This window comes from Lycium barbarum, chromosome 11, assembly GCF_019175385.1.
Source record: "Lycium barbarum isolate Lr01 chromosome 11, ASM1917538v2, whole genome shotgun sequence".
NCBI classification, from domain to species: domain Eukaryota; kingdom Viridiplantae; phylum Streptophyta; class Magnoliopsida; order Solanales; family Solanaceae; genus Lycium; species Lycium barbarum.
This window is the reverse complement of record NC_083347.1, coordinates 101,161,817-101,181,810: the sequence shown is the minus strand read 5'-3', so window position 1 is coordinate 101,181,810 and position 19,994 is coordinate 101,161,817. Positions and strand designations below refer to the sequence as shown.

General features: G+C 37.7%; 1 protein-coding gene across 3 annotated transcripts; it reads right to left on the bottom strand.

Annotated features, from left to right (window-relative positions):
- Positions 1 to 939: 939 nt before the first annotated feature.
- On the bottom strand, positions 940 to 18,454 carry LOC132619238 (uncharacterized). 3 transcript variants are annotated; one of them, XM_060334181.1, is made up of 9 exons: positions 18,295 to 18,454; positions 8,000 to 8,404; positions 7,523 to 7,607; positions 7,045 to 7,120; positions 5,806 to 5,886; positions 3,769 to 3,902; positions 2,439 to 2,688; positions 2,204 to 2,267; positions 940 to 1,886 (listed from the first exon to the last, which is right to left on the bottom strand). In XM_060334181.1, the coding sequence occupies exons 2-9, from the start codon at positions 8,382 to 8,384 to the stop codon at positions 1,330 to 1,332; spliced, it is 1,632 nt and encodes a 543-aa protein (XP_060190164.1). In that variant the 5' UTR covers positions 8,385 to 8,404; positions 18,295 to 18,454; the 3' UTR covers positions 940 to 1,329. The 3 variants fall into 3 exon arrangements, with proteins under 3 accessions (XP_060190164.1, XP_060190166.1, XP_060190165.1); XM_060334183.1 differs by having other exon boundaries at positions 7,523 to 7,604; XM_060334182.1 differs by having other exon boundaries at positions 18,298 to 18,447.
- Between the last annotated feature and the right edge of the window lie 1,540 nt (positions 18,455 to 19,994).

The window sequence follows — 19,994 nt, the reverse complement described above, 5'->3', positions numbered from 1 at the left end:
GAAGCCGTGAGGCTGAGATGATTCGGTCATGTGAAGAGGAGAGGTGCAGATGCCCCGATAAAGAGGTGTGAGAGATTAGCTGTTGCGAGCTTAAGGAGTAGAGGTAGGCCAAAGAAGTATTGGGGTGAGGTGATTAGGCAGGACATGACTCAACTTCAGTTCGCTGGGGACATGATCCTTCATAGGAGGGTGTGGAGGGTCGAGAATTAGGGCAGAAGGGTAGTGAGTGACCGAGCGCATTTTTTTTTTCCATTCCCAGAGTTTTAGCATTATTCTTGTATTCTCTTATTCTTATATGTTTATTACTATTTATTGTATCTTAGCCTTAGTTACCTTATTATCTTGCTAGTGTTGTTGCTTGTTGCTACTGCCTCTTTTTCTTCTTTCTTTGAGCCAAAGGTCTCTTGGAAACATCATCTCTGCCTTCTCAAGGTAGAGATAAGGTTTGCGTACACTGTACCCTCCCAGACCCTACTTTGTGAAATTACACTGGATATATTGTAATCGTTAGTGTTAGCTCTAGGTATTGGGTAGTGTACCGCTATATTTTGTTTGATGATTCGTGCTTATACCAAAAAGAACTGAATCTGATAAAAAAAAAGATGAAAATTTCTCATGAATGGAGCATTTTCCTGATAACTCTTGACTGGGCAGGGTGTTCTAATGATAGCTTTCTAACTCCATGTGTTCTAAAATAAACTTTAACTTGGTCAAAACAGGTATTTCAGACGCCTATAACTTCGCGTGTTTCGCTTGCAGTGACATGGATAACGCAACAAATCTGGCGCACGATAAATTAATGACACATCATCTAAAACTAAAAAAAACTCTTGGAAGCTACAGTGCTACCACCACCACTGTAGTTGCTGCCCGTGATATACACAATATTGCAGTTGTATGTACACTTCTATATTGCCATGGAGTAATTATCATCATCTATTTCTGCAGCAGAAAATTGTAAGCCTAAAAAAAGTCAATTACAGCTACATAGTACTTGACCAAGCACGTTGCATACCAAAAGGCGTACAACTGGATCAACAGGAGATGCAGGATTTGTCTGACTTAAAAGAAAATCAAGCTCCTGCTATTTTACAGTACACATCAACACATCGGGAGTTCCAGTTTCGTAACTCTTAAAAGAACCAACACTTCACATATCCACTAAATCTCATACCAGATCTAGCTTATGTACAACATTTCAATAACTTGCTGAGGAATACGGAGATAATAGGTACACTTTCAAAACATGCCATTAAACTTTATGGAATGATGGCAAAGAGAATGCTGAATCAGAGTTTGGATCCTCCACTCAATCAGATTGTCTAGAGTTTATCTAGGGGAACCATAGTAACTGTGGTGGAAACTGTGGTGGGTGTTACCATCATTGACAAGTGGACTTCTCCTATCTCTATCTGACAAGGATCTTCCGAAACTAGGGCTTCTTGGCATTGAAGCACCGTCCCTTGGGCTATGAGATGAATAATGGGAGTCATAAGCCCCGTATCTATAAGAATAGCCTGACAACGAGGGGCTAGTTCCAGGATCAACACCAGGAGGTCCATCATCTTCATAATCCCTAGAAGACCAACGCCGTTCATGATAATGCCCTCTGTTGACATTGTCTTTTGCATGGTTATAACGGTTGTGTGAATGACTTCTCGAATAACTCGAACTCGAAGGCACAGCTTCCCAACGTCTTTCATCAGCATGTTCAGGTATTGGGGCATTTACACCTGGAAAATCAACACTCATCTTCCTAGGCGGATTCGGAAAGCTTTTAGGCAGATTTGGGAAGCTTTTATCAAGTATTTCCCCTTCCTCTGTTTCTTCCTTCTTTTCCTCATCAGCAAATATTGTGATTCCAGAGGGTTGATCCTCGTCTTCTTCTAAGAAGGTCAAGTAAATTGCAGAACCATGAGTAGATACATAGCTGTTAAGAAAATTGAGAACAGCATGCAATACTCCGGGAGCAAAACCAAAGAAATTATTATGTCCAAAAATCTAGAGGAAAAAGATGAATGCAAGTACGGAAGAGGGATGTAGGTATGGACTAGTTTGGGCCTACCTACTAGATAGGTTAAAAAGGCAAATGTTTAACCAGGTCAGGTACTACCTTGACAAAAAACTATAGATATAATTTGTAATACCAACAAAATATAAACTGATATGGACTTAATTAATGAGGGGGATATGATTTATTTACCCAAATATCCTGGTGGATATCCCATTTCCCTCATTCTATTAATCCAGGGAGGCGGATCAAGCTCCTGAAAAGTGGAAAAGGAAAATATTGTTGATGAAAATTAAGATATCATGCTACCAGTGTCTTACCACTTCCATAACTAGAATGAATTGCACTGGATCGAAAACTTTAAGCAGTTAAGAACAGGTAAAATCATTGATCACAGGAGAAAGCAAAGTCAGAACATAAATCTCACCCCAAGGCCCAAAAGCTTTCGTGTTTCAGGATCCAGGGCACCTGGTCTTAAACCGTCATACTTTCCCCTCGGAGAATCTTGATAATATCGAGTTGGGTTGCGGGAACTGGCACTTTGATTCCTTCTGGACTTATGTTGTTTACGGGCATTATTAACAGCTGCATTATCACGAGGCTTAGGGCAGTCTTTCAATGCGTGGCCATAGGAACCACAATTGAAACATCGGGAACTATCAACCATTTCCATTCCTCTGCAATACAAAAGACATCATAAGATATTATGCCTAGAAAATCAAACAAAAAAATTCTTGTCACCAAGTAAACATCAAATATCAGCTTCAAGGATCTGCTCATAGTACCCCACATGATTCCTTCATTCGTACTGCTTTTCCTTGACAACTACGAGTATAAGCAGAGAGCACAGATCATTAAAGAACACAACTGTGCGATCGAAATTACAAAAAAGGATATTTGAAGGCATAATCTCAGTATTTTTGAGGAAAACTACTGCCATGAACACAATCTAAATGAAGTGATTCAATGCAACCGCTAGTCAGATGACTGTTTTAAAGTGGGAAGACTGACATTACATAATATCATATAATTATCTCAACATGAAAAGAATAACATGACACTAAACTGGGAAGCATTCTAACGTTGACACAGGCCACTATAGATATTGACTTTTATGAATCTTATGCAGGATCCTGAAACACATGCCACTCACCTGACATGGAAGAGTAATCAAACAGCACCCAGTAGATGTCATCATGTAAGAGTTTGACAAGATGACAGGATGAGGAAGGTACGTCTAACTCATGAAAGGTACAGTCCAAGACTATTATGACAGGAAGAAAGAGAGATGGAAGGAAAAGAAAAGAGGAAGAGGCAATTAAGAGATGGAAGGAAAAGAAAAAGAGGAAGAGGCAATTAAGAGATGGAAGGCTAAGAAAAAGATGAAGGGCAATCATAAGGTTGTATGGGTACAGACCAACTGCATAAGAATTCTTTAAGCATAACCACATCAACAATAGGTTATCACATCAGCGTAGGAAAATATTTGAATTTTACCAGTTAACACTCAACATATTCTACCTTCACAAGGTAGGGGTAAGGCTGTGTATACACCACCCTCCCCAGACCCCACTAGTGGGATTACACTGGGTAGTGGGTATGTGTGCCTAAAATACCCATGATTTTTGAAATAACACGCGCACCTGCCCTGCAGTGTCACTCACCCAGACAGTACTCCAAACTAACAATTGAAAGATTAAAGGACACATGTTCTAGGAATGAACTTACTCCCTAAGAAGACTGAAACTGTAACTTACTTTTCCACGTTGCTTGAACTATCTGTTGCAGTCAAAGCAAATGAGTATCCACGATCATAAAGAGGGATAGAGTTTCCATCCAATGGAATAAACTCGCTTTTGTCGTTCCTTGCTTGTTTGTCCACCCAATATGTCTTAACAGAAAATAGTACTATTAGCCTCTTAACAAAAAGTTAATGCTAGGCAGCCAAGATAGTCAAATTACAATACTACTCTGCTTGATTTGAGCTGTATGGGTAGATATACCACTGGATTCAACAACAGAATTCTCACCTGCCACCATGAGAGGATTGGTGTGTGCAAGATGCGCACATATTCCAGATAAGAATCTAAAAATATGAAAGACTTCGACGGCAAGTTAAATATTCAGACTTTCTGGACAGGAGAGTGAAATATAACTGACTAACCACATAATCTTTACTGTGCCTTAACTCATTCTGACCAAAGAAAATGTAAAATAGACGTGAAATAAAAGGCACATTATCTAATGATTTGAAAAGAACATTAGCAAGAACAATTCCTTAAAATATACTTCAATTCTAAATAGTATTGCATAATCAACAAAAAGATTTTGCAAACAAAATTTATTTCACTTACAAACATCCATAAATTTACACCATAATTTGAAAGCAGCCCATCAAGCGCATTAATTTTAGGATTAAATGTTTGAACATGCCCCACATTTTTATGAAGATAAATCTCACTAATGGATGGAGATAAACCCCGTACATGATCTGTACAGCTAAAACATATAGAATCTTAGGAGCCGTTTGGACATGATTTCATCTCATGAGATGAAATTATGAAATGAAATTGTGAGATGATGCAATTTGGATTTCTTAAATTGCAGTTTTTTTATAAACATAAAAACCCCACAAGTTGTGAAAACCATCAAAATTTTCCCAATTCTTACCAAATGAGTAAATCATAGTTCATAATAAAATTAATACGTTACTCGAAGGCCTTTTTAAAAAATACAACATCAATTGATCAAACTTTAGTTCAATAAAAAGGAAAATTTAACATGAATAGTAATGTAACTACTTTTTAATATAATCCTCCCACATTGTAAACATGATTGGTAAATATATTTTACCAACTTGCAGATTAATATTTAATACAAATAGTTGGTAAACATGATTGGTAAATATATCTACCAAATTATGAGTCTTTTTTTACAAAATATAAATGTATGGGTCAAATTTTACATTTATATTTTTTGAAATCATGATTTCAAATCCCAAATCATGCCTTTTTGGATGATTTGGGATTTCATCTCATGAGATGAAATCAGAGATGAAATCGCATGTCCAAACGCTAATTTCATCTCATGATTTAAATCGCATGTCCAAACGCCTACTTAAGACAAACCCAGTGTTGATAATACCCGCTTAAGCAATGTGAAATGCTCAGCCCGTTTTTCCCTTAAGCTTCAGCGCTTAAAGCGTGCCCAAGCAAGCCTTTGACAACAGTGGAGTTATTTGTAAGAAAAAAAGTGAACTACGTGATACAAAATAAAAGGTTATTTTTACATGGTAATCTACAAAAGTTATAATTTGTTATATCACAGACAATTATGATTATAGACTTGCGTATTTCAGATAATACTGCAATGTTTTTAAAATTCTAAATGCAGATGTCAACCAATATACTGAATGATCCCAATTTAACTCGGAGATTAATTGATCTTCATCAAGACAATTCTAGATTTGAAAGGTTTCCAATATTTTGTTTTTTTTTTTTTTTTTTTGGGTGCGGTGTGGGGGAAAGGTTTATGAACTTGTTCTTTCCCAAATTATCTTCATCAATCCACTCACGAAAAATGAAGATGCAAATGCAATTTCCAAAATCAAATCAGTCTGATTTGTTTATTCCTTTAGGAATCCATGGTGGCTGACGAGAATAAATGTCAACTTTTACGCGTTAAGCAAAAAATAGTGGAGGCAACTGTCTTCGAAAAAAGATCCTCAAATGCAACAGTAACAATAGCTCAACAGAAAATTTAAATTTGTACATGGGGCAGATATAGAAATATACCACTGCAGAAGGTTTCTCCAAACCAACATGAAGAGCAGGGAAGTACGTCTCCTCGCCAGATTCTAACACTTCTCTTGAATCCTGATATCAAAGAAACAAGGCTCAGCGCAATCAAGATGAAACCTACAGAGACACTGAAGATTACTAGAAAAAACCTCATTAATCATAACACAAAACACATCGACAGATGTCCAGTAACATAATATAGTAACAGTATTAGGATTAGTTTTTTTTTGAACAGTTAAACATAACTATTATAAACAAAGAACTACACCAAAGGTGTACTTCAGTGATAATTACAAGTAGTCAAAAGAGCAAAACCTACTACCTAGACCCCTCATAAACTGTTTAAAACACTAGTTATGTCCCCTGCCTCTTGACGAAATTCATGAATACACCAAAAATAGAAAAGCACTAGACAATTCATTTTCAACTTCTAAGATGCTCTTATCTTCAAAACACCTCTGGTTCCTCTCCTTGCAAATAGTTAAAATAATAACATAATGCGATGCCAGAGAAGTAAGTATGTCCGACCATTTTTAACTTATGCGTTAAACATGCCAACTAACTTCCACCCCCGTGCAATATCTGGACAGTGGATTCGTTCTCTTAACTTTGGCTATCCCCAAGTAATCACTTATTATTCTTTTTTTTCGTTTTGGGTAATCACTTATTATTCAATGGAAAAGAATCAAAGACATCCAGCCAGATATCCGCTTAATCCAACAAGGTTAATGTATCGTTATCGTTATGGCTTACACTTGAAAACAGATAGATAAAGCTCTTATCTATATTGAACCCTTACTCTCAGCATTTGAGTTCAAAAAGCTTCTAAAACGATTTCCACTGACAGCAAAAGAAATGGCACATGAGTTGCAATCAGGTCAAAAGACAAATTCTTAATGCAAGTGAAATGCCTAGTTTTTCTTCGAACAATTTTTCATTTTCAAACTATCATTCCCTTTCAGCTCTACAATTAGCGATCAAACATGAAAGGCTTACATGAGCACCCAAGGTGTATGGCCTAGTAGTCAATGAAGTGGGCGCAAACCTTTAAGACCAGGTTCTTCTCCAAAGGTCAAATCTCAGCAGAGAAAGGAACAGTCGGGGTGGGCACAAGATGTAATAGTGGAAAACAGCATGTACCTGGTGGAATAGTCGAGGTACGCACTAGCTGGCCCGGACACCACCGTTATCAAGAAAATAATCATAATAGTAATAAAAACATGAAAGGCTTACATGTGCTGAAGAGCAATGTTTGGCATGCCACTCTGACCATTGTTGTAGCAGCCCCTCAAGCATCTTTTTGCTCTCTCTGGAAACGCAGTGAGCCCGTCAGGGTCAAGAAGTACAACAATGACATTTTTACTACCAATATATGCTTAATGATAGAAATGGATCACGACTTCTACATCTTGGTTCAACAAAAGAAAAGAAAAGTGCAGACAAAGGTGATTGAGATTTACTTCCCTACGTGAAGTATTTAAGCGCCCCTCATAACAGGAAGATAATTATATGAGGACCACTTCCTCTTATTCCATTTTAAACAGGTTGACATCTAGGGGCACATGATCCCTTCCAATCCTCGTTGAGTTCGAACCAAATAAGAGAAATGATCCTTACCCCTCCTCATGTACTTACACTTGTCACTCCAAATAAACTTCATATTAATGTGGCTACGGAAGAATGTAATAGAACATAAGAACTTTCATCAAACCTTGTTAAAGAATTATAAACGACATGCACTGACGGTTGCTCAACATCAAGAGTTGCTCGAGGTCTCTTAACTCCAGATAAGCCTGCTAATAAAGGTCAATATTTAGAGAAATTTATTTCAACCAATAGGGACTAAGTGAAAACATACTAATCAGAAGATGCAAACTTGACACTAAAATAAAAAGTGAACTATAGGAATAAAGATCCATTGCTTAAAAGTCAGCAGCCCTTATAAGGCAAAACAACAACGACAACAACATACCCAGTATAGTCCCACAAGGTGGGGTCTGGGGAGGGTAGAGTGTACGCAGACCTTACCCCTACCTTGGGAGGTAGGGAGGCTGTTTCCGATAGACCGTCGGCTCAAGAGAAGGTGCCAAGACAACAATAATAATAGGTACACATTGGGCAATTACAAAAAATTAAATATAGTACACATTAGGCAATTAGAGCAGAGAATACCAAATAAAGAACATACGTTTGACACCAACAATCTCCTGAGTGCTGACATTATCTTGATCCTCTTTATGATTGCTACTATTGGTTCCGTCTTGCAAACTTAGAAGTCCATCTTCAGCATGTGCTACAGACTTGAAGGGAGTTACTTCTTCTATTATCTCAACTGTTTCAGTCAACTCAACGCCAACTTGTGACAGTGTTCCAGTCAACTCAGCACCAACTTGTGAGCCAGGGTCACTCTCCAAATCCATGTCACTGTCACTTTGCTGTAAAGGTTCCTTACTTTCACTGACAACGTCATTATTGGTTTTGGAAATCTCTCCATTTGCACCATCTTCATTATTTTCAGTTCCTCTTTCAAGATTATAAGATGCAGGAAGGTCATTTGAATCCTCAGTTCCCATGAAAGTGATATTACTATAGGCTGCAAAACAGTAGATAAACGCCATGGTTTACTAGTCTTTTGCTCAAAAAATCTCTTCAAATAAATTGAAAAGAACAATAATAAAATTGGCATTCCTCACTAAAATTGATTAAAAATCTACAACGCATAGTCGTCAAATCAGGATATCATTATGTACTTAGAGCCCACTTTGTGATCATCTATACTATTGCATAAGATAGAACTGATTTTTTTTTTTTTTGGTAAAGCATAAGATATAACTGAATTATAACTGCATCAATAAAATAATAACATGTTTACAAGTTCTTCCTCTGAGATATTATATCCTTTCTCAGAAAAATAATTACACGTTCATGACCTAACCAACTTTTTTTTAACTAAGCTGGAAATCTTGTTTTAACAAAATAAAATTACTATAGCCAAGCGAAGGTAGCACAACAATGAAACAAGCGCTAACAGAAAATATAATAAAAAAGCCTTTCCAATACATTCATAAAGATCTTTAAGATCAGGATCATAACTATCGTTTTGATAACCAAAGATCAAGATCACAACTATCATCAAGAACTTTTAAAACTCTTCTTCGTGCCAAGGCTGATGTAGCACCTAAACAATATTTCACCCTAGTAAATCAACGGGTCTTCTGTTGTAAGCCATCATCTGCCTTCTTTAAGCCCTTATCCAAGTTGTAGATTAAAATAAGTGGAAGGGGGAATAGCTTTATATGATCAAGATCCAAAGTGACACAAGCTTCCTTCTCTCACTTCAATAAGTGCTACTTGCATGTTCCGGTGAATATGATTAGACTAAGGAAATGGTGCAAGTAGCACACGTGAGGATAAATGAGAGAGGCTACTTGAGATGGTATGGTCATGTACTCATGTCCTGCATCGACCTACAGATGCACCGGTTCGTAGGCATGAAACCATGGTAAGTGAAGGTGTTAAAGGGGGACGAGGTAGACCTAAAATCACATGGAAAGAAGTTGTCTCGAAAGACTAACAATAGGACACAATGGAAGAAAAAGATCTATATAGGTGATATCTACTAGTTGAGAATAGGTTTTAGTCTTGTTAATAAGTTGATTTTAAACCTACAATATTTTTAGGAGTATTCTGACCTTATTTTGCATTTTATGCCAATACAAACATAGAGAGCTTTTAATATTAATATATATTTTTTTTTTAGTAAAAGGTAACTTTGTATTCACATAAAAAAACTCATCATATGGTGATGAGGTATAATCTTACATCCCTTGGTAGGCTGAAACTCCCCTGAAACAACAAAAAAAAACTACAGATGTCCTATAAAATCAACTAAAGATTCTACTTCCCCCACCATATCCTGTTTACACCAAAAATAAAGTAAACTAAGGCACTTCATCTTGATCTTTTGAGTGCTGATGCCATTATCATGAAAACATCTTGCATTCCTTTCTTTCCATAGTGTCCACCAGATGCATGCTGGTATATTCTCCCACCAGTTCTCCCTAGATATTCTTTTTCCAATTCCTTTCCAGCTGTTCAAAAGTTCAAAAGTGGTCTTTGGCATGACCCAACTCACTCCAAGTAAACATAAAAACATGCTCCACAGATTTATAGTTGTTTTGCAATGTAGGAACAGGTGACCATTGATCTCTGTTTCTTGTCCACACATAAAACACCTTGAGCAAATCTGAGTACCTCTTCTCCGTAACACTTCATGAGTTAGGCATGCTCTTCTTATCACCAAACCATGTACAGCAGGCAACCTTATGAGGAACTTTGACCTTCCAGATTAGTTCCCAAGGCCAGTCTACTAGCATTAACTGATTGCTATTCATGTTCCAATAACAAGATTTTACTGTAAAATCTCCCTTGTTATGCAGCTCCCAGACAGGTCTATCAGGGCCAATTGAGGTGCCCTGGAAGGTGCCTAAAATCTGGAGCAAGTTTGTTACTCTGTCTATTTCCCAATCGTTCGAGGCTCTTCTAAAAATCAAGTTCCACCCTTGATTGCTCCACAATTGAAAGACAGTGGCATTTTTCTGAAGGCTTATGATGTATAAGTCTGGGAACATCTCTTTTAGACTAGTATCTCCTATACATTTTTCATTCCAAAAATCTGTTTTTAGTCCATTCCTCACTTTTATGTGCATTTTACTATTTAGCAAGGGCCACAACCTTCTAATTGTCTTCCATACACTACACCCAAAGGTTCCATCAACTTCTAAAGTGGTCCACTGATTTAGAAGACCACATTTCTGTGCAATGAATCTTTTCCAGAGGGCCCTGTCTTCAAAGCAGAATCTCCATAGCCACTTAAGTAGTAGACAGTTATTCTGTATACTTAAGTTCTTTATCCCCAAACCTCCTTGAGTTTTACTGAGGGTCACATCATACCAATTCACCAGATTATGACCTTTCTTTTCTTTGTTACCATGCCAGAGGAAATTTCTTCTCAGTTGGTTAAACTTCTTTTCAATGCTTTTTGGGACTGGGAATAGGCTCATCATGTAAGAAGGAAGACCATCCATCACAGATTTTATCAGTGTCACTCTGCCCCCCAAAGATAGATACTGGCTCTTCCATCTAGCCAGCTGCCTTTCACATTTTTCCAGCACCCCACACCAAATTTCCAATTCTTTGTTTTTAGCACCCAAAGGCAGGCCTAGGTATTTCGTGGGCAGAGATCCCACTTGGCAGCGTAAGTTCTCAGCTATCTCCTGTAGGTTCCCAACTTGATTCACTGGAAAAAGATGGCTTTTCTGCCAGTTTACATGCAGCCCAGAAATACCTTCAAAAATGGTAAGAATAACCCTCAGATGCCTGACTTGTAATACCTCAGCTTCACAAAAGACCAGAGCATCATCTGCATACAGCAGATGAGTTACTTCCATGGCATGACCCCTATTTGTTAGAGCCCTGAAACCTTTCATCCAACCATTTGTCTTAACTTTCTTGATCATATGATTGAGCCCCTACATGGCTAAAATGAAGAGGAAGGGGGAGAGAGGATCTCCCTGTCTCAGTCCTCTTTGAGAATTAAAAAATCCTTCAAAATTTCCATTGATAATAAGTGAAAATTTAACATTGGATATGCAGAATTTAATCCAATTCAACCACTTGTTGCCAAATCCCATATCCTTGAGAATCTTCAAAAGATATCTCCAGTTTACATGGTCATAAGTCTTCTCTATATCCAGTTTACATAGAATTCCTGGAGTATTCTTCCTCACCCTAGAGTCCATCAGCTCATTTGCTAGCAAAGCTGCATCCAAAATTTGTCTTCCTTTCAAGAAAGCCATTTGGTGGACATCCACCAATTTATCCATCACTGTTTCAGGCTTGGTACCCAGGTCATCCCAAAGAAAAGAAGTTTCAAATATCTCGGGCCTATTATACAAGAAAATGGGGATATTGATGATGATGTCTCACATCGTATTGGTGCAGGGTGAATGAAATGGAGGCTTGCTTCAGGAGTGCTGTGTGATAAGAAGGTGCCACTAAAACTTAAAGGCAGGTTATACAAAGTGGTTGTGAGACTGACCTTGTTGTACGGGGCAGAGTGTTGGGCAGTCAAGAGCTCTCACGTCCAAAAGATGAAAGTTGCGAAAATGAGAATGTTGCGATAGATGTGTGGCACACCAGGCGAGATAGAATTAGGAATAAAGATATCCGGGATAAGATTGGAGTAGCATCAGTGGAGGACAAGATGAGGAAAGCGAGGCTGAGATGGTTTGGGCATGTGAGGAGAAGAGGCACAGATGCTCCAGTGCGGAGGTGTGAGAGGTTAGCTATGGATGGTTTCAGAAGAGGTCGGGGTAGGCCGAAAAAGTATTGGGGAGAGGTGCTGAGACAGGACATGGCGCAGGTTCAGCTTACCGAGGACATGACCCTAGATAAGAGGTTTTGGAGGACTCAGATTAGGGTAGAAGACTAGTAGGTAGTCGTTGTTTCGATCTATAGTCTATTGCCCTTTGTTTCTTGCTACTATATGTGGTTTCTTGTACTTCGATTATCTTATTTATCTGTGGTAGCTACTGTTCCCTTTTTTTCAGACTGCTTTATTTTGACTTATTCGTTTTCTTTAGTTTCATTTGCATTCTGCTTTGAACTGCTTGTGCTTATCTAACCTTTCTCGTTGTGATTTCTCTTGAGCCGAGGGTCTTTCGGAAACAGCCTCCCTGTCTTCCGAGATAGGGGTATGGTCTGTGTACCCTTTACCCTCCCTAAACCTCACATTGTGGGATTTCACTGGGTATATTATTGTTGTTGTTGTTGTTTTCAGCCTCTCAGTAAGCAACTTGGTGATAATTTTGTACACCCCCCCCCCCCAATCAGACTTACAGGTCTAAAATCTTTTAGTTTCTCTGCTCCATGCTTCTTGGGGATAAGAGCTATAAATGTAGCATTAAGGGATTTCTCAAAAAACTCATTCTAATGGAAGTTTTGGATAGTCAACATCAGTTCATCTTTTATTGTTGTCCAGCATGCTTTGAAGAAACTCATAGTGAAACTATCAGGCCTAGGTGCTTTGTCACCATCACAGTGGTCTACAATTTGCAAAACTTACTGCTTCTGTAAATGGCCTTTGGAGCCAGTTTTTCTCTTCAGTTGAAATCTTTGGGCAGTCTACAAGTTCAAAAGATGGCCTCCATTCTTCAGTTTCTAAATAAAGTTTCTTGTAAAACTCTATCATTTCCATTTTGATTTCTGCTGGTTCTGTTATTTCCTCCCCCCTTACCACCAATCTGTCTATGTTATTATATCTTCTGTGAGCAGTTGCCATTCTCTGGAAAAAATTTGTATTGTTATCCCCCTGCTTTAGCCATTGTATTCTAGACTTCTGCCTCCAACTGCTTTTCTCATTCTTAGCCAATTCTTCCAATTCAGCAAGAACTGTTGCCCTTATCATCATCTCATCTTCAGATAGCTCTCTTTGGTCCTGAGCCAAGTCAATCTCAGTTAGTTCATTGAGAAGACTGTTCTTCCTGTTTATGAGTTCCCCAAAGGTTGTTTTGCTCTAGTCCTTGAGTTTCTGTTTGAGCATCTTTAACTTTGAACAAAAAATATAATCAGGGCACCCTTCTACCAGGAAATCATTCCACCAGTTCTGGATCAACTCATTAAATCCCTCCACCTTTAGCCACCAGTTTTCAAACTTGAAACTTGCTTTCTTCTGTTCCCACATTCAAGGACAATGGGACTGTGATCAGATACAATTCTAGGCAGAATTCTCTGTCTGATGTTCTTGAAGCTTTCCTCCCATTCCATAGATTATAGGAATCTGTCTATTCTCGCTGCATTGCGGTGATTAATTCCCCTAAACCAAGTAAAGCTCCCACCATTTAAGTGGGGATCATGCAGTTCCAGTTCTTCTATCCAGCTGGAAAAATCATTCATCACATTTGTGATCCTGCTACAGCCTCTTCTTTCCACCATGAATCGGACAGTGTTGAAGTCTCCACAGGTTACCCAAGACCCTTCACAAAACTCTCTAACAGCTGCAATTTCTTCCCAGCATTCCAGCTTTTCCATTCTTGTATGTGGAGCATAAACCCCTGTTAGGTGCCAACTGAAGGCACTCTGGACTGATTCAAATTTATAGGAAATAGAGTAATGCCCAGATTCTATATGTTTCCCGCTCCAAACCCTGCTATCCCACATAATCAGGATCCCACCACTACTACCAATAGCTTCAATGAAACCACACTTCATCCACCTGCAAGGCCACACTTGTTTAGCAATAGCCTCCACCTCCTTGTTCACCTTTGTTTCTTCAAAGCAATAAACATCTGCCTTCCATTTTTGCATAGCAGTCTTAACAAGATTTCTATTGGATATCTTGTTAAGTCCCCTCACATTCCAAGTGATTATTTTGACATTCATCTGAAAGACAAGGCAAGTACTCTCCCTCTACTTCTAACTCCCTCTACCTCTTCATTCAGGCTGGATTGTAGGTTCTTCAGTTCATTTTTCCCTACTCCTCTGCTTTTTGGGGAGACAATTATTTTCTTCCTCCTTTCTTGATCTTTTTCACTTGCAGCCTTCCTTGCATCAAGTTTCATGAGCAAGGCTTGTGTTTTCTCCCTCAGCCCTTCTATGGTTACTCCATAGTTGCTGCTTATATCCAGAATTTCTCCTCTCACCCAATTTGTAGCTTTGATTTCATTACTTTCCTGATCATTTGGAACATGCATTGCTACAGGTACAACATCATGAATTTGTTGGAGTTGTAAGTTGAAATCCTCTGTTTGGCACTCACCTTTGTCTGAGGCATCTTCACTCTCTTGTAAGGGAGCAGGATCAATTCTCTCCTCTCTTCTTTGCTCCATTTCCATGGAATGTGACTTATTAATATTATTATTATTATTGATACTACTTATATTTTGGTATGACGATGACTTAAATTGAGCTTAAATGAGGAATATGGACAGTGAAGATTCATATAGTCAACCCAAACTTGTTAGGCGCTGAGGCGCAATTGTTGTTGTGTCTTTAAGTGACTCAATGTTTTCAAGCGGCCTGATAAAATTGCCAAATCACACAAATAATAGGTATCATAAAAGAATTCTAGTGTGTATACATGAATCGTAGGACAGGATCTGCTTCGTAACTAAGTAGATAGGTCATAATTATATGCATCTTTAAAGGCTCATATAAAATGCAAGAAAATGAATCACATACAATTTGGAAATTACGCTACTGAGTGTAATACAAGGTTTGTAGAACAGAAGAGAAGTGAGTCCAATGCTAAGGTAACATAAAAAATACTCAGCTGAAATCTTAGCTCATTATTTAGGTAAAAAGGATCAAATACAAACACTCTTAACACAGTGTCACATGACAAAAGTCAGATATATAACTCGTAGGAATATCTCACCCCCTTTCTATTGTGACAAAGAATAGGAAAATGAAACTCAAATGAAGTTTATGTAATTTGAGGCATTAGTATCTTCATTTCATCCAGTTGAATGAAGAAGTCACACTAATCGTAGAAGGCCAGTTTTTCTGGGATATACTCCTTTTATCAACTTCGGTATTTAAGGAGGATGGAGGAGAAAAGTGTCCGAAGCTCGTGCATAAACTCAAGTCAATCCTAGAATTTGAATTAACAGGTGCAACATATCACTCCAACCATTACTCCTTTGTGATAATTTGCGTGGATTTTGTATGAATCCACGAATTATTATTATGTATGCAGTGCATATTTCTGCAATATATATTGATTACATCCGCCAGCACCCGCTGCAGTAAAAATGCATCTGCTTCTACATTAACTTAAGGCACTCTAATATTTCTCAACAAAATTCTTCTCCAGCTCTTCAATGATTCGATACAACTCCCTGGAACTATAGCTAGAATGTTTTGAAGCTAACACTTATCTTTTATAATTCAGCATCCTTTTGTTCTTTTATTTTGCATCTCTTGGTGCCATTTATAAAACTTATTCATTAAAAAAAAGGTTTCATACAACAGCGACTAAATGAATTGAATATAGTTACTTGAGTGCCAGGTGAGTTCCTTGGCGACTTTTGGTTTCCAAATACATCATAAAACTTAATTGGAAACAACTATGGCAGCAAATCCGACTTAAAAGCTAAGTTGCTCGGACATGGGTGCAGGTGTATGATACAGGTGCGGATCTAGGGGTTGATCCTTCGTGACCTATATTTTAAGATTCGCGGGTGCGATCTAGATATGGATACGGGTGCGGGGATTCGGGTAAAAATAATTCAAATATCTAAAATAGATTATAAAAATATGCCTAAATTATGGTGGACTATTTGGAAGGAAAAGAATGCAAGAATCTTTTAGAGCAAGTTTAAATCTGTAATTATTATTTACTACAAATGCATCTCCTTACTGTTTTTTTTTTTTTGGTGTAACATGGCTAATGCAAATGATATTAGATGCCAAGATAAACTTCTTGAGTTCACTGCACATTCAATAGTGATGTTGACCTGTAAATATCTTTAAAGCACCTTCTAATTGCGGAATTTTTAATATAAATATCCTTTAACAATAAAAAAGACATATGCGTAAATTATGATTTTACCCTAACTTATATTTTGATTTCAGAAATTATTGTATATGTCTCGAATTTCTCTATCGATTTTGGTCAAAGTATCCAAAATCGATTGACCATATCTGGTACGGATCCCACACCCATGTCGTTCGACACGGGTGCGGCAGCGAAAGTGAAGAGTCCGCGCAACTTATAACTTAAAAGAGCACAAATTGCCATTTCTTTGCATAAAAAAGGGAATGGTCTGTAAAGCCAAGGGCAAAACAACTGACTAATGGAAAGAAGAAATAAAGACAAAAAAGCACGGAAACATGCAGCATTGGCGAATTAGAGCTCCAAAAACCTAAATCCAACACTAACAGAACCATTTTGCTTTTTCGTTCTTTTTCTTTCCTTTTAATAGCTAAGATTTCATAATAACCAGAAATTAGATATGCCTCGGAAACCAATATAGTCAGGCATAAATAGAGTTTTCTAACATACTATTAACTCCAACACTTGAGTGGGTATACTAATTGTTGGAAATAGCTATTGGGTCGGGTCCATCCATAAGGGGTGCTAATTAGCCTGTTAGCCACTTATCTTCAGAGGCGAATCTAGAATTTCTAGAACATGGGTGCTCCACTAAAAAAAAGGACAAAAAGTATTAAGTGGGAACTGATTCCTAGTCCTCTAGGTAAATAACTCAACATTCAACCAAGTGCACCATTTAGCCTTCTCGTAGCATCGGTGCCAGCAGATAATATCATACCAATTTTAGAAAATATATACATAAAATACCTAATTTTACAAAGAGACCATGAGTTCACGTGCCACAGTTTCAGCCTATAAATTTTCCCCTGATTAACTTGTCCTCCTCCTAAACCTAATCTAAAAATACACTATTATGGGTGTAGCCTATAGGAAACAAGATGATTTTCCATATTAATTGACGGGTAGGGTTTACAATAGAGAAAAACACTCTGCATCCCCTAACGGGTATCTAGGTTGTGGACAAAGGGAGTTCATCCGCTTTGTGAGGATTCACGACAACCGGTGCCACGAGTCATGGTTGCTGCAAATCCGCTTCCACTATGGAGAAACTTGTAAGTCTCCTAAACTAGTATTTATGATTAAACTACTACACTAGTCTGATATGGGGCTTATCAAAAGCTTAGAGTTCAGATTGTCAAATAATAAAATCGCTTGATTGAGTAAATGCAATTATTTACTCGCACTATCCACCCTGCCTACCCCGCCCACCCTCACCCTGCCGACCTTTCCACCTACCCAGCCTCCCTGCCCCACCTCACAATGTTTCTCTTTGTATATATAAATGCTCTTAAAATGACATTTTCCAACTAGCGAACTAAACACAAGAAAATGAGTAGGATATGGAGCTGTTAAAGTCAATTAGCTTAAGGGTTCAGATTGCTAAACCTTGTTAGAGTAAAAGCAATTCTTTGCATATAAAAAGGAATGGTATGTTAAGCCAAAGGCGAACAACTAATGGAGAGAAGTAACAAAGATTCAAAAAACATGCAGCGTTGCCAAAGTAGAGCTTCAAATACCTCAAATCAGAACTATTTTACTTTTTCTTTCTTTCTTTCTTCTTTTTACAGCCAACAACATACCCAGTGTAATCCCACAAAGTGATCTTTTTACTCATAAAATTAGATATGCTTCGATAAAACAATATAATCAGACATAAATCGAGTTTTCTAACTTTAACTCAAACGACAGGGCTGTTAAAGTAAGTCAATTATATGAAAAACCTTAAGAGTTCAGATTGCTAAATATTAAAATCGCTGCAAATGATTTACTCCAAATCAGAAAGTAAATACAATGATTTGGAAAATGAAAAAGGGATTAGGGTTTTTGCCACACGAGGAACAAAGAGAGAGAGAGAAGAGATAACTTACAACTTTGATTTCACCGGAGAGAAAGAAAGAGATGGAATTTGCCAAGAGAAGACCAAATTTGAAGTTGGAGTTGGAGCCCAAATTAATTGAATTGGGTCCGAATTTCCGATACTTAGAGTGCAAATGCTCGCGAATATTATTATTCACCTAGGTAGGATACCTATTTACTACACTATCCATCTTCTTTTTATATTTTTATTTTTTATTATTATAATTAAGTAAAAAGTTTTAGTTGTGAAATTAAAGGTGAATGCAATATTAAATTGATTGAGAACACCCATATCTTGATTCGTCTAACTTTGCTCGAGGATTATGTTCATATGCTTTGCCAATCAGCTTTAGGATCGATATTAGCAGATGCGACCATCGATTTAGGAACCCATGGTTTACCCTTGAGAAGGAAATTTCGATAGCAGTTGATTAGATAGTTTCTCGAATCTTATTTCCATTTTTTTTAATGAGGCAGTATTCTCTATGGCTTCAGCAGTAGGTCGACCTCTAATCCCGGACATGGCAATCAGGAATCAAACTAGATCTAGTTGTGCAAAAGTTAAAGTGGAAGTTGATTTATTGGCTAATTTACCCCAAAGAATAAAGATTAGTGAAGAAGATAATGTTACGGGTGAGTTGAAGTCAAAGTGGATCAAAATACAATATGAATATCTACCAAAATGTTGTAAGGACTGCTTCCTTCAAGACACTCAGACTATGAATGTGGGTGTTGCATCCTGAGTTAGATCAATGCGGGCAATAGAAAGAGGAGGCAAGCAGAATTCGAAAAGACAAAGTTAGGACATCTGCAAATTCCATGAGAGTTTTGAGCAGTGGAAAAGTTGTATGTAATGTACAAACAAAGGCAGGAATGGGTGCATAGAAGGATAAATACAAAAACTACAAGAGAGAGAAAAATTAGAGAAGAATCACCAACAGCTAATGTTACAGAACTGGAACGACATAAAAAGGAATAATCAAGATCATACAAATGGTAATCAGGCTACCCAATATGTTAAGACAGTACAAGATGGGAATGAAGGGAATCAAGTGAAGACTCATAATTCCTTTGTTATATTAAATGAAGAGAACAAGGAAGAAAAATTATCTTTGACTGCACAGGTTTCTGCTATTAAAGGAAAGAATTCACTGATAGAAAATTAAGGAAGGGATTAGCTAAAGAGGCGAATTGAAGCATCTTTTGGAAAGGTTATAATAGTTGAGGATGGACAGAACAAAATCAAAAGGATGGGCAATTTCAGGCACAAGATCAATCACCAAAAACTGATGAAGTGGTGGAAATTAGCAAGGATACTCAGAATATATCTGATGGGAATTTATACAAAGCTTTAGTTGTATAGGTTATCAAATAGGAAGGAGATAGCTCAGTAGATGATCATACTGACACGGAACAAAATCTTGATATAGCTAAAGAATCAGGTACAAAGGCTGAACAAAAGGAGAACAACCACATTACAAATGTTTAAGATGGACAACAACAGCACAACGCAGGAAGAATTCAATCACAATCAATCCAACAAACCAACCAGGGCACATATATACCACATGTTGAAGTGCATAGTGTGGAACCAGCCAGTAAAAAAAATGAGGAGGAATACATACATAATATCAATCAGGTGTCTAAAGAAGCAGATTTTTCACCAATGCAATCTCAGAAGATCACTGCTAGTAATGTTAAAACTAAAGGA